Source organism: Dermochelys coriacea, chromosome 8 (assembly GCF_009764565.3).
Source record: "Dermochelys coriacea isolate rDerCor1 chromosome 8, rDerCor1.pri.v4, whole genome shotgun sequence".
In the NCBI taxonomy this organism is placed as follows: Eukaryota; Metazoa; Chordata; order Testudines; family Dermochelyidae; genus Dermochelys; species Dermochelys coriacea.
Genome location: NC_050075.1, coordinates 52259333 through 52271583, shown reverse-complemented (window position 1 = coordinate 52271583; position 12251 = coordinate 52259333). Strand labels below are relative to the sequence as shown.

General features: G+C 40.8%; 1 protein-coding gene across 6 annotated transcripts in view; it reads right to left on the bottom strand.

Annotated features, from left to right (window-relative positions):
- SOAT1 (sterol O-acyltransferase 1) overlaps positions 1-12251 on the bottom strand; it is a 46282-nt gene that overhangs the window by 17529 nt on the left and 16502 nt on the right. For all 6 annotated transcript variants that reach the window (XR_006273929.1, XM_038413673.2, XM_038413671.2 and 3 more), the window contains 3 exons: positions 1625-1776; positions 1478-1537; positions 437-544 (listed from right to left, as the gene is read on the bottom strand). Coding sequence is in view for 5 of the 6 variants with exons in the window: in XM_038413673.2 (XP_038269601.1) it covers positions 437-544; positions 1478-1537; positions 1625-1776 (320 nt within the window). In the remaining variant the exon portion in view is untranslated. The remainder of the gene's footprint in view (positions 1-436; positions 545-1477; positions 1538-1624; positions 1777-12251) is intronic.

Sequence of the window (12251 nt, the reverse complement as noted above, 5' to 3'; positions counted from 1 at the left end):
GCCATCATTCAAAACGGTCTTTACTGTCCCCTTCACTTGACAAAGAACCACCACCATCCAGTTCATTATTCTGGTGCTCTGAGAACATAATGAAAAAAAGCTATCTACCTTTATGTTAAGTTCTCAAGAACCACGAGCCTCTAGCCCAATTACATTGGATATAATACTTCTAGGATGTGCCCAAAGCGTATGAGCCATATGACAAAATTGCTCAATATCTCCCCCACGCCTTCTGTGATTGCCGTGTCTGTCTAGGATGTAAATTCTAGCATAATTTTAAAGCTTGTTGAGTCTATTTACAAGTTTTATTACCTGTCCACACAGCATTACACTTGGAGTACGAGTTCCCTCCCCCATTTTGTAACTTTATGTACCACTAATTTTTAATTATCAATTTTCAATGTGCAAGTGCTTCCCTTTCAACACGCTTTCTTACCTTCCTTCATCAATAAAGTCTACTACAAGTGTGCTGAGAATGAAGAGGATGAGGAGCGCAATGAACATGTGGTAGATTGTCCGGATGTGGTTCACTTCAAACAGCTCACTGGGGAAGTGGTCCAAATGAAGAGCAATATCATTAGCACACATACAAATAGCATATATAGTGTCTACAGTGCTCTCTCTTCCAAATGTTTCCTTTCAATGTGAAACATGCCCCAAAAAGTACAGCACAACTAGGAGACAAGAGATCTGGGTTATAGTTCTGACTTGCTACATGATTAAGTCACAGATCCGTTCCTCACTTTCTCCATTTGTAAGAGGATGATGATAGATACAACTACCTCACCGGGGTGTTGTGCGAATTAGTTAATGCTTGTGAATAAAAGACACCTGGTTCTCATATAGCACTTCCACCTGAAGATCTCAAAGTTCTTTCTTTGAAGGTGGGGTAGGTAATCCTCAGTGTTATTTTTACACAGGGAGAATTAGTCACAAGATTAAATGGACTTGCATAAGAATCTAAAGGGGACTGTCAGCAGTCAACAACTGAGACAGGTCCATTAAAACCAATGAATACAAGCAACAAACAGTTTCTCCCAAAAGGAATTTAGATTTGAGGAGCCAACAAGTGTTGTGCTGTGGCAGCCATCCAACTGGGCTACAGCTGTTCCTAGTGCCTCCCACTATCACCATCTTTCTAGCACATGTGGACACAGGCACATGGGAAAAGGTTTACGAACCCTCTACATACAGGAAAGGCAGGCAAGCAAGCTACACTGCTTTGTAGCTTCAGAGAACCATTATCCTTCCCCTAAAGATACAAGGCGCAACAAATACTCATTTTCTTAGAGATAAAGCTCCAGGGACATTTGCAATGATAGATGGCTGGAAAAAAAATATTCAACAGGAATCGGACATAGAAAGAAAGGGCTCAACTACAATAAAGCAGAGGTCCCAAAGTAAAGATACTGAGGGTGGCCAAGTGAGGTACTTTTAGCCAGTATGCTTCAGAAACAGGTGCAGTTAAAGTACTCACTCCAGGAGGGATCTCCTAGCAGTAAAGAGCTTTCCATGTTCTGGAGGTGCTCTCAAGCCCCTGTGAAGAAGAAGGAGAATATTAAAGACAAAAATGTTAAACCATAAAGGCTGCAGGAAACATAACCTCATCCAGGAACCAGCTTACTTGGGTTTGTGCAGGTCTCTCTCTGAGCAGGTAGCTGCAGGGAAGGTGGATGTTGCTGTGGAGGATTCCAGAAACACAGCCTTTGCTATCAAACAGTTCACAAACTCTGTAAAGTGACTGTCCACCTCCTTCATGAATGCTGGCTTCAACTCCTGATAAAATGGAAATAGGTTCACATGATTTTTTTATGCCTTGATGGGTTGAGTCAGCTGTGAAATACTACCATGAATTGTGCTTTGAATAATGCTTATTCATCTTTTGATACAATGCAGAAGAGAGGAAAGCTATCGATATTCTGGCAATAACATTTAAAGAAGGTGAAAAGTAAAAATTAGGGGTGGCATGTACGTCATAAGATGTGGGACCAAGTAAGTTAAATGTAACCTCCTATCCCTGAAACAAATCCCTGCCTTCACACATTATATTACATATTTAAACACAAGAATGTCAGAATTGGTACACATGATGTACCACTAGATTGCTCATGTTGCACTATGAGGACAGTGCCTTTTGCTTCCACAGTTTTTATGTTTAACCATGTAAGTTTTTTGGGGAGGGTAAGGGGGGTAGAGTTGCACATTAATTTCTCACCTGAACAACAAAATGGTCCCAACTAGTCTTTGAATTTTACACCCTATCAAAATGAACGTGGGAAAGAGAAGAAAGGAATTCACAACTGTGCTACTGCTGTTCTTTGGCTAGAGGCAGTTTTCTGCATGGCTGTGATTACAGGGCAACATGTGAAAATGCAATCGTAGATGAAACAATAGCAACAGAGAAAAATCAAACAAATAGGCCCCGAAGTACTGAGCCCTTGGAGTCATTAGAGTCAATAAGAACTAAGAGTTCTTAGTACCTTGCAAGGCCAAGCCCTTTGATTTGCATTGTGGAAAGATTATGCCACTTGTACTTTTGGTATTTATAGTTTCCAATTAAAATATTCCTGCATGCCAGGCCAAGATGCTTGCACTGTATTGTTAAAGGGGACAGAGCTGACAAGGTATGCCATTACGGCATGCTCAGAGGTGATTTGATAGTAAGTTATACACAATTTTTATTCCTCCCTTTCCATGCAAAAGGATACTATGGGTCCAATGGTTTATCATAAGGGTGTTTAGATACATTTTTGAAAGGTCCTTTGGATAATGAAAAAGAGGTCTTATGCTGTAATGTTACATTCTCAATTACTTCAATGACAGCTGAAGGAATTTTTGCTTAAAGCCTATATTACCAGTTTGTATAACCCATTTCCTAGCTGCACATTGCTTTCCAACATACTAGGAAAAACACCATAAAGCAGTCTACAGTTTGAAGATTGTGCTGATGCAAGGGAAGCGTCCAGCTTATTTACAAGGGAGTTAAAATGGTAAATTTCAGACAACCTGTAAGAAGATGTCTTCAGACTGACTGTGTAAAGAAAACTATTACTGCTAGTATGTGCTAGATTGACAGTTCTGGATAGTGAAGCGTTCTCACCCACAGAAGAAATATGGCAGAAGCAGTGGTAGTAAAAAAGTTTTCCCAAATATTTATTTTTATTATCTATACACACACCCCCCCCCGAGATGCAAGCAACAGCATAAACCAGGGGTGGGCAAATTTTTTGGCCAAAGGGCCACATCTGAGCATGGAAATTGTATGGCGGGCCATGAATGCTCAAGAAATTGGTGGTTGGGTTGCGGGAGGGGGTGAGGGCTTCGGCTGGGAGTGTGGATTCTAGGGTACAGGAGGGTGCCCTGGGCTGAGACAGAGGGGTTCGGAGGGTGGGAGGGGCATCAGGATGCAGGCTCCTGGTGACGCTTACCTCAAGCAGCTCCCGGAAGCAGCAGCATGTCCTCTCTCTGGCTCCTATGCAGAGGCGTGGCCAGGCGACACTGCGCTTTGTCCTGTCCACAGGCACTGCCCCTGCAGCTCCCATTGGCCATGGTTGCGGGGGAAGCGTGCGGAGTCCCCTGGCTGCCTCTACGCGTAGGAGGCGAAGGGGGGACATGCTGCTGCTGCTTCCAGGAGCCACACGGAGCCCCGGCATGCACAGAGTGGGACAAGCCCCAGAACCCACACCATGGCTGGAGCTTGAGGGTCAGATTAAAATGTCTGAAGGGCCGGATGCAGCCCGTGAGCCATAGTTTGCCCACCCCTGGCATAAACATTAGCCTCAGGAAGACCAGAGAGCCATGCAAAGTTAATTCTTCTTGAAAATCCAGAGACTATGAGAAAGAGACCGCAAGAGATATGGGGCCAGATTTTTAGCCTCACGTTAGAGGAACTACATTGATCTACACCATTTGAGCATCTGGACCCTGGGCAATAGTCTGAAGTTAAATACCTGCAGTTGGGTTGCTCCTCAAAACACCAACCTGGTGGGGAGGAAAGATGGTGAAAGCTAACTAGTAAAACAACAATGCTCTACTCCAGAATCTTTCCAGAAACTAATCTTACAAAGATTAAACTTCTGCAGCATAAGAGATAAGCATTTCTAGGCAACGGATTTCAAAAATAGGGACTTTAAATGAGTGTCCTATAATGAGTTACCCCATTTTGGGGTGCTGCCAGGAAGGATCACACAAGGATAATGTCTTATAAAGAAAAATTTCTAGGTATTATTTGATGTCCACTTTGTTATTTTCTATCATTGGAATAGCTAGCTAATAATCATTCCACTGATAGATTATTCATTTTAAAAATTCTTCTTTAAGCTTCCTTATTTTCCCTTTCTAAGATATCTTGAAATTCACTATAAAAATAGATAATTGCAATGTCACAACTGGTACTTTTGAGAGGCGCAGCTTTTATCCAAAATATTGTTATATGGTCTCTAGGAAAGAGAAAGCTGAGTAACCAACTTTCTATTGCAGTTCACCTTTGAGATCAGTAAATGTCATGATCATGCTTTTTTGCTTCTTTATGATGTGTAATGAAAGCCTGAAAGTTTGTTTACCTTAGAAGAGGAATACAGAGAGAAACAACAGACAAGGGAAGATCAAATAACACTTTAAAGAAGCTAACAGCTGGAACTGTTGTAGAGCTACATGCATTTGGATCTCACACAGAGATTTTCTCCCCGTTATTTTTCCAGGTGTTTTGAGTTGGACAGACTTTTTAAAAACCATCCCTTCTCCATCCCCCCCGCCCACAAACTGCTCATGATTCATCCTTGTTCCTTGTGACACCATAATGCTACTAGTTATCCATAGATTCCTAGAAAAGACGACAGGTTAGACAAAGCATGAAATACTAATAAGCAATAGGCCCTCTCACATCCTAAAGCAGAAAAACGGGTGCACATTTTCTTCCCTTTCGGGGGCCATCTTTACCAAAAATACCAAATATCTAGGGAGATGTGTTCTTAGAAACTAGTAATGTGTAATAAAAAGGAAAATACACCCAGTCAATTAAGTGACCATTGTGCTTAAGACTCAGATGTTCAGTTGTGAAAGACTTGAGATGTGATTGTATGAAAATAAAATTGTGTGCTAAAAAAAATCAAATTATAAGACAGCTCTGCATGTTTCCTGAAGAGGTGGAGAGTCTGAGTCTCCTACTCTCCAATCCAAACAAAGATTTGTCCACGGCTCTGCTCAAAACAAATTGCAACTGTTAATATTTAGCTTATTGAAAATATTTGCTCAGCAACCACCATGGGAACAAATAAATGTCTCCAGCACTTGGAGACAGTAGTTCCAAGTTGCTGACTGCCCTTGGAATTGCTTTCACTCATTCATTAAAAAGAGGCTTAATATTTTACAACGGATATCTGGATTTATCCTTTTAAAAGCAGAGGGTGAGAAGAGGATTTAGTTGAGCAGGGATTATGGCTGAGACCACTGTAGATACTAGAATGCTAAAGCAAAGTACCAGAACCGAAGCCAGAAGAGGAGGAGTTGTTATGGGATTCCTGCTGCTACAGAAAGTAGGAATAGTCCTTTACAAATTTCAGCATATTAAAATACACCACATCCCCTTCTCCATTCCTCAAGGAGCAAGGGATAGTGGCAAGAAAAGAGCCCTCATGAGAGTTACCAAAGTAAAAAAAATTTACCCTGGCACTGTGCCAGAGAAGTGTCACAGCTCCAAGAGTAGGGTGCATTATGGTACCACTCCTCATTCCTGAGGACTGCCCCCTCCCACACACTTACATGATCCACTAGTGTCACTAGGGACAAGGAAAGGAAGAGCCTAGGCAGGTGGTCTTGCAGTAGCAGTTTCTCCCAAGTCTGCCCGATTGTCCACAGAGCAGAGGAAGGTATTAGAAAAGCTTTCCAACGGGAAGCCAATGCATGCCCTGAGTCCTCAGCATATACCACCTTTACTCCCATAATTAAAGGAGCAGCAGAACTTCCCTCTCCCTCCTGAAATGCAGGCAAGCACCACCCCATGCACAAGGTTAGTGCATGCGTAGTTCTGACCCTTTTTCTTTCCACCTCAACTCAGTGAGCTAGAGAAAAGGAATCTGGCTAATTCTGCAAGTGCCAGCCAGCTCATTAGTAGGGGGCATGCAGGGAGATGATGGGAATTCCAGTACTGAGGCTCTTGTGAGCTCCCCACAACCCAATACTGCACCAATAATTCCCTACACCTTCTTCCCCACTAATAAACCAACTGGCCTAGGAAAGATACAAGGGTTTTTTCCCCCCGATCTCCTCCTGAAAGGTCATCTATCCAGCTGGGGAAGGCATATGTTTCGACCAGGGCTAGCTGGTAGCGAGAGTACTTGCAGGAAGGTGGTCTATTGGCCCTTTAAAGCATGCTGGAAAGATGGCAAGTTGAGGAAAATTTTCTGCATCAAGCTAAATCTATAGTCCCTGTAGTTCCCAGTGATCCATTTCATATGGATATAATACCAGGTTGATCAACTGCCCTTCACACCTTGGAATAATGGAAAAGCAGCACTGCAGTTTTGAGACTCTTTGGTAAAAGATGATCTTCAGCAGCTTTCCTGCTCTACTGTAATGGCTGGTCAGGGAGGACCAGAGCTCTGAACTCCAATGGCTATAATTTTAAATAAAATGGAAAGAGTGACACTGACGCACTCTACAGAATTTGGGGGGTGGGGGAGCTATAACTGAGCCTTATACTTCCCCCCCCATCCCCATGCCACCTGATATTCTCCTATCCACAGCCTGTAAGAAACTGTGGTCCCTCAATACCCCATTTCTATGGCCCTGCAGACAAACGATAGTTAATTGAGAAAAACAACTATAAATAGTCCCTTTGCCATTATTGGTTATTTACATTTACACAATATCTTTCTTTTGCTTAATCTCGGAAGAAAGGCATCATTCAATAGGGATATTACTTATAGCCACGAAAAAAATTAAAGTGACAGATTCAGCATTATGACTTTCCTGTAGGACCAAAGAAATAAGCAGCTATGATTGGAAAAAGCTTCCTGTAAATACAAATTTATTGAAAGCAAAGAAACTATGAAGTAAAGAATAATATATGTTTAAATGCAGTATAAATCAGTACTACATTCCCCCCCCTCCCAACTGTGTGAATTTCTTTAAATGGGACATTACAAGTTCCCTGATGTTACTTCAGGTGCAATTCATGATTAGGCACCAGTCTTCCAGAGAGAACAAGGGGGAAATGGAACAAGCTAGGTTTAACCAGGCCAGTGCTCTGGGAGCACACAGTGCTTGCATGTCAATGGAATGCTGCTACGGATCCAAAAGTGAAGGGTTAAAAAACTTTAAGGCCATTGAACAAACAATCGGAGTTTAAGTTATTACTCACTCTCCTGCTCACTACACTGAGTATTTCTTTGTCTGCTTATGGAGCTTTCAGCTGACTATAAAGTGGCTGAGGTAGCAGCCCCGCTGCCTCCTCCCAATGTTGCTAGGTCTCTTGGTGGTGAATCAACTAGTCTGGGAAAACTGGAACTATAAATATGAAAATTAAGCACTCTCTCAAACAATTGAAGTGTTAATTGCAGTTTCTAACTGCCAAATGTGAAGCATGACCTCAAACTGAGTTTTGAACTATAGTTAATACTCATTTCTGTATTATTTGTCTGAAGGATTCCTTCTGTAGTCTAAGTACACTTTAATGTTTTAACTAAGAAAGGATCAACAATGGTAATCAGATCATTTTCCACCATGATATCTAAGATTTCCCCTATACTCAAAATAGGGAGCAGTCATTGTGTGGTATTGGTTGGCAGAGTTTGATTCAATGGCTTCTGCTGTGCACATCCAGGTTGCTGACAAAACTAAAGCCATTGGCTAAAACCTGAATAAGGTCAAACTTTAAAATAAAGAGAAGCATGTGCTAGAAACTAGATAGATATTAACTGGTTTCTTTTACTAAAAGAACAGTGCGTTTCAGGTCCTGAAGTCTCAGGTTCAGAGTTCTCAGCCAATAGCTTCCCAAAGCCCATTTATTTAGACAATGTTTAATAAATCACTTACAGTTAAGTGAGCTAGTCAGATCTCCAGTCACATGCACCACAGTTTTAAAACAAGAGAATCAGAGTATTGAATAATTGTCCTATTTACCGTGGAACCTGAGCCATAACAAAAAGGAGGGAGAGTGTCTCTGTGAGAGCCATGCTGTGCCATAAAAAGAATCAATCACAAACTGAAATGATAGAGAAGAGAACAGGCTTTCCACTGCTCTGACTAGATCCTCGAAAGAAGATGGGCCTCATCCTCACAGCTTAGCTCTCAACTGTTGCCCGTAACTTTTATTTCAGTGATATTTTCCAACCTTAGTTGTTTAACTATCAGCCAAGCACCACTGTGCTCAATCTCAGTGCTACCCGCATGACAGAAGAGTGCATTGCTCCTGCTTAGAGTTTACAGTCCAGGAAAGAACAAAGTATTCAGATCTTAGACCACAGGATTAAGCACCTAAATAAAGAGTGCCTGATTTTCAAGAGTGCTGAGCATCCACAACTCTCATTCAAGTCAATTGGATTCAGGCACCTCAAAGACAGGTACTTATTAGGGCCTAAATCTATAATTAGGGATTCAACTCAAAACTCCTGCATTTGAAAATTTGGACCCAAGTTTAGATTCCAACAACAGTTCACACTGAGAAAAGAGAAGTGTCAGAGGCTCCACAAAAATCTGCTAAGGATTTTGCTACTGATTTTACATGGAAAGCACAAAGACACTATGGTGATGGGTAGCACTATAAAACCCTAAGATAGGCAAGAATTTGCTGTTTAAATTCTGAATTTTAAAAAGTTAGCTGAAAAAGTGATAATCAGTAATTAGCTTGTGCATGTTTTCTTGTGTGCAGCTCCGTCCATGAGCAATTGAATCTTAGTTTAGGCCAGTGGTCCCCAAACTTTTCAGGATCGTGTCCCCCTTTACTCCTGTTCCCCCCACCCCCAGAAGTGAGTCTGCAGCTTGGGGGGAAGGGGCAGCACAAACAGTAGTAAGGGGGCCAGGAGCGGAGATGGGTAGCACTCCTTTCCCACCCGCATGGGGGCTGGCCCGGGCCCCAGTCGTTCCCCACAATTTGGGGTCCTCTGCTTTAGGCCAAGATTCAGGAAAGCACATTAAGTACATGCTTAAATGCTTTCCTGAATTAGAGTCTTTGAGATGGCTAAACTGACCCCTTTTTAAACAGCTACATAGTATCTCATTGAAGCTGTGGCTGCACACAGGTTAAGCGTGGTTGACCACTAATAAAAGGTTTTCCATGTTCATATTTAAATTGTTCCCAAGTTAGTTTGCTGCCATATTTTCCCCATGAACAGAATTCACTACACAACAAACTGTGTAAGCGAGAGGGCTTTCTGTAGCCCATGAGTCTCTACCACCACATTTCCTGATAATGTCATAAAGCTAAGGTGTGGCAGGAAATTTGCTCCCCATCTCCCTCACACTATATACCCCCCACCAAAAAATAGGGCGGTCAAGTTATTAAAAAAATAAATCATGATTAATCACAGTTAAACAAAATACCATTTATTTAAATATTTTTGGATGTTTTCTACATTTTCAAATATATTGATTTCAATTACAACAGAATACAAGGTGTAGAGTGCTCACTTAATTTTATATTACAAATATTTGCACTGTAAAAACAATAGTATTTTTCAGTTCACCTAGTACAAGTACTGTAGTGCAATCTCTATCATGAAAGTGCACCTTACAAATGTAGAATTATGTACAAAATTAATTACTGCACTCAAAAATAAAACGAAGTCCACTCAGTCCTACTTCTTGTTCAACCAATTGCTCAAACAAGTTTGTTTACATTTTCAGGAGATCATGCTGCCCGCTTCTTATTTACATTACCTGAAAGTGAGAACCAGTATCGCAAGATGTTTACATGCCAGATGCGCTAAAGATTCATATGTCCCTTCATGCTTCAACCACCATTCCAGAGGACATGCGTCCATGCTGATGGGTTCTGCCTGATAACGAGCCAAAGCAGTGCAGACCAATGCATGTTCATTTTCATCATCGGAGTCAGATGCCACCAGCAGAAGGTTGATTTTCTTTTTTGGTGGTTCGGGTTCTGTAGTTTCCACACCAGAATGTTGCGCTTTTAAGATTTCTGAAAGCATGCTCTACACCCAGTCCCACTCAGATTTTGGAAGGCATTTCAGATTTCGAGCGTGGTAGCTATCTTTAGAAATCTCACATTTATACTTTTTGTATTTTGTCAAATCCGCAGTGAAAGTGTTCTTAAAAAATGAACATGAGCTGGGTCATCATCCGAGATTACTATAACATGAAATATAATATATATAAAATATAGCAGAATGCGGGTAAAAACAAAAAGGCATACAATTCTCCTCCAAGGAGTTCAGTTTCAAATTTAATTAATGCTTTTTTTTTTTTTTTTTTTAAACTAGTATCATCAGCATGGAAGCACGTCCTCTGGAATGGTGCCCGAAGCATGAAGAAGCATATGAATCTTTAGCGCATCTGGCACATATATACCTTGCGAGGCCAGAAACAGCAGTGCCATGCAAGTGCCTGTTCTCACTTTCCGGTCACACTGTAAATAAGAAGCAGGCAGTATTCTATGCTGCAAATGTAAACAAACTTGTTTGTCTTAGAGATTAGCTGAACAAGAAGTAGGACCGAGTGGACTTGTGACTTACATAATTACACACACACACACACACACACACACACACACACAAAAAAAATCTAAATTTGTAAGTTGCACTTTCACGATAAAGAGATTGTTCTACAGTACTTGTATGAGGTGAACTGAAAAATACTATCTTTTGTAATAAAAAATAATTGCACTAAAAATGACTACTATAAAGTGAGCACTGTACACTTTGTATTCGGTGTTGTAATTGAAATAAATAGATTTGAAAATGTAGAAAAACATCCAAAATTTAATAAATTTCAATTGGTATTCTATTGTTTAAACATGCAATTAAAACCACGATAAATCACGATTAATTTTTTTAGTTAATTGCGTGAGTTAACAGCGATTAATAAACAGCCCTATAAAAAAGGTAAACATTAAGCTGACATGTGACATTTTCTGCATTCAATTGGCGTCTAATTGAGGCCCTCTTAGCATGCATATTATATATAAATAAAAAAGTATGCATACTAAGAGGGCCTCAGTGTGTAGATAAATCTCTGCATTAAGCATCTTCGCATAACTGTGTATCATTTTCATATGACTTTGTATTATGCCGCCTCTTATAACCTTGTATTAAGTCTTTCCATATATAACCTCTATTTTCATACAACTTTGTATCAAGTCCTTTGATACAGGAACTTTGTATTGAGCCTTAGTATAATGTTATAGCCCGTAAGGATAGTTAAGGTAGAAGAAAAATGTCTTTTCGCTAGAAGTAGAATCAGATCTCCCCCCTTTTAATCAATTGCCCTGTTGAATGAATGAGGTGAATGAGTAAGGCGTGGAAGGCAAGCACCTCCAGACAGCTGCAACAGTTGGAGAGCGGATGGAAGCCAGACCCAAGAACAACAGAAGATCAGACATATTGAGGGCACTGGGATTTAGAAGCAAACACCTTCTTTTCAAAACACCCTCTTTGAAAATAAATGTGGCAGCATTAAGACAACACCCAGAAGGAAGCGCCACAGATGACCAACTGACACAGACAGACACGGATTTTGCACTTGGTATAGATTTGCATGAGAGGGAAGCTGCTATAAACGTCTCGTCTTGTCAACATCGCAGCATTGATCCAGATGGACAGAAGCCCGGCTCCATCCCTCCCCCATCTAACTCACCTGGCCAGTGAAGTTAAGGGGAGCAACTAGTTGGTAACAACAACAAGACAGAGTGTGCTTGTGTTTGTATGTGAGTGCATGAGTGCAATATATATAATATGCATACGATACAGTGTTGATACATTATTACCAATAAATGTGGTGCTTTGCCTTATCCCCCAGAAAAGATCCTGTGCAGTACTTTAAGTACAAGTGAAATACCAATGGAATGCAGAAAATGTCACGTCAGCTTAATAAAGATTTACATTTTTTGTACGTATGTATGTATATAAAATAAAAAAATAAAATAGAAGTCAGGAGAGTTCCCAATTGCCAAGAACATTTTAAAGCTTCAAAACTGTTCACCTCATTGAAATCCTAAACTTGGCCACATTAGTGCACCAAAATGCATATAGAGGCATCTTCCACTCTTGTGAAATGCCTTCAAATCCACTCTAGTT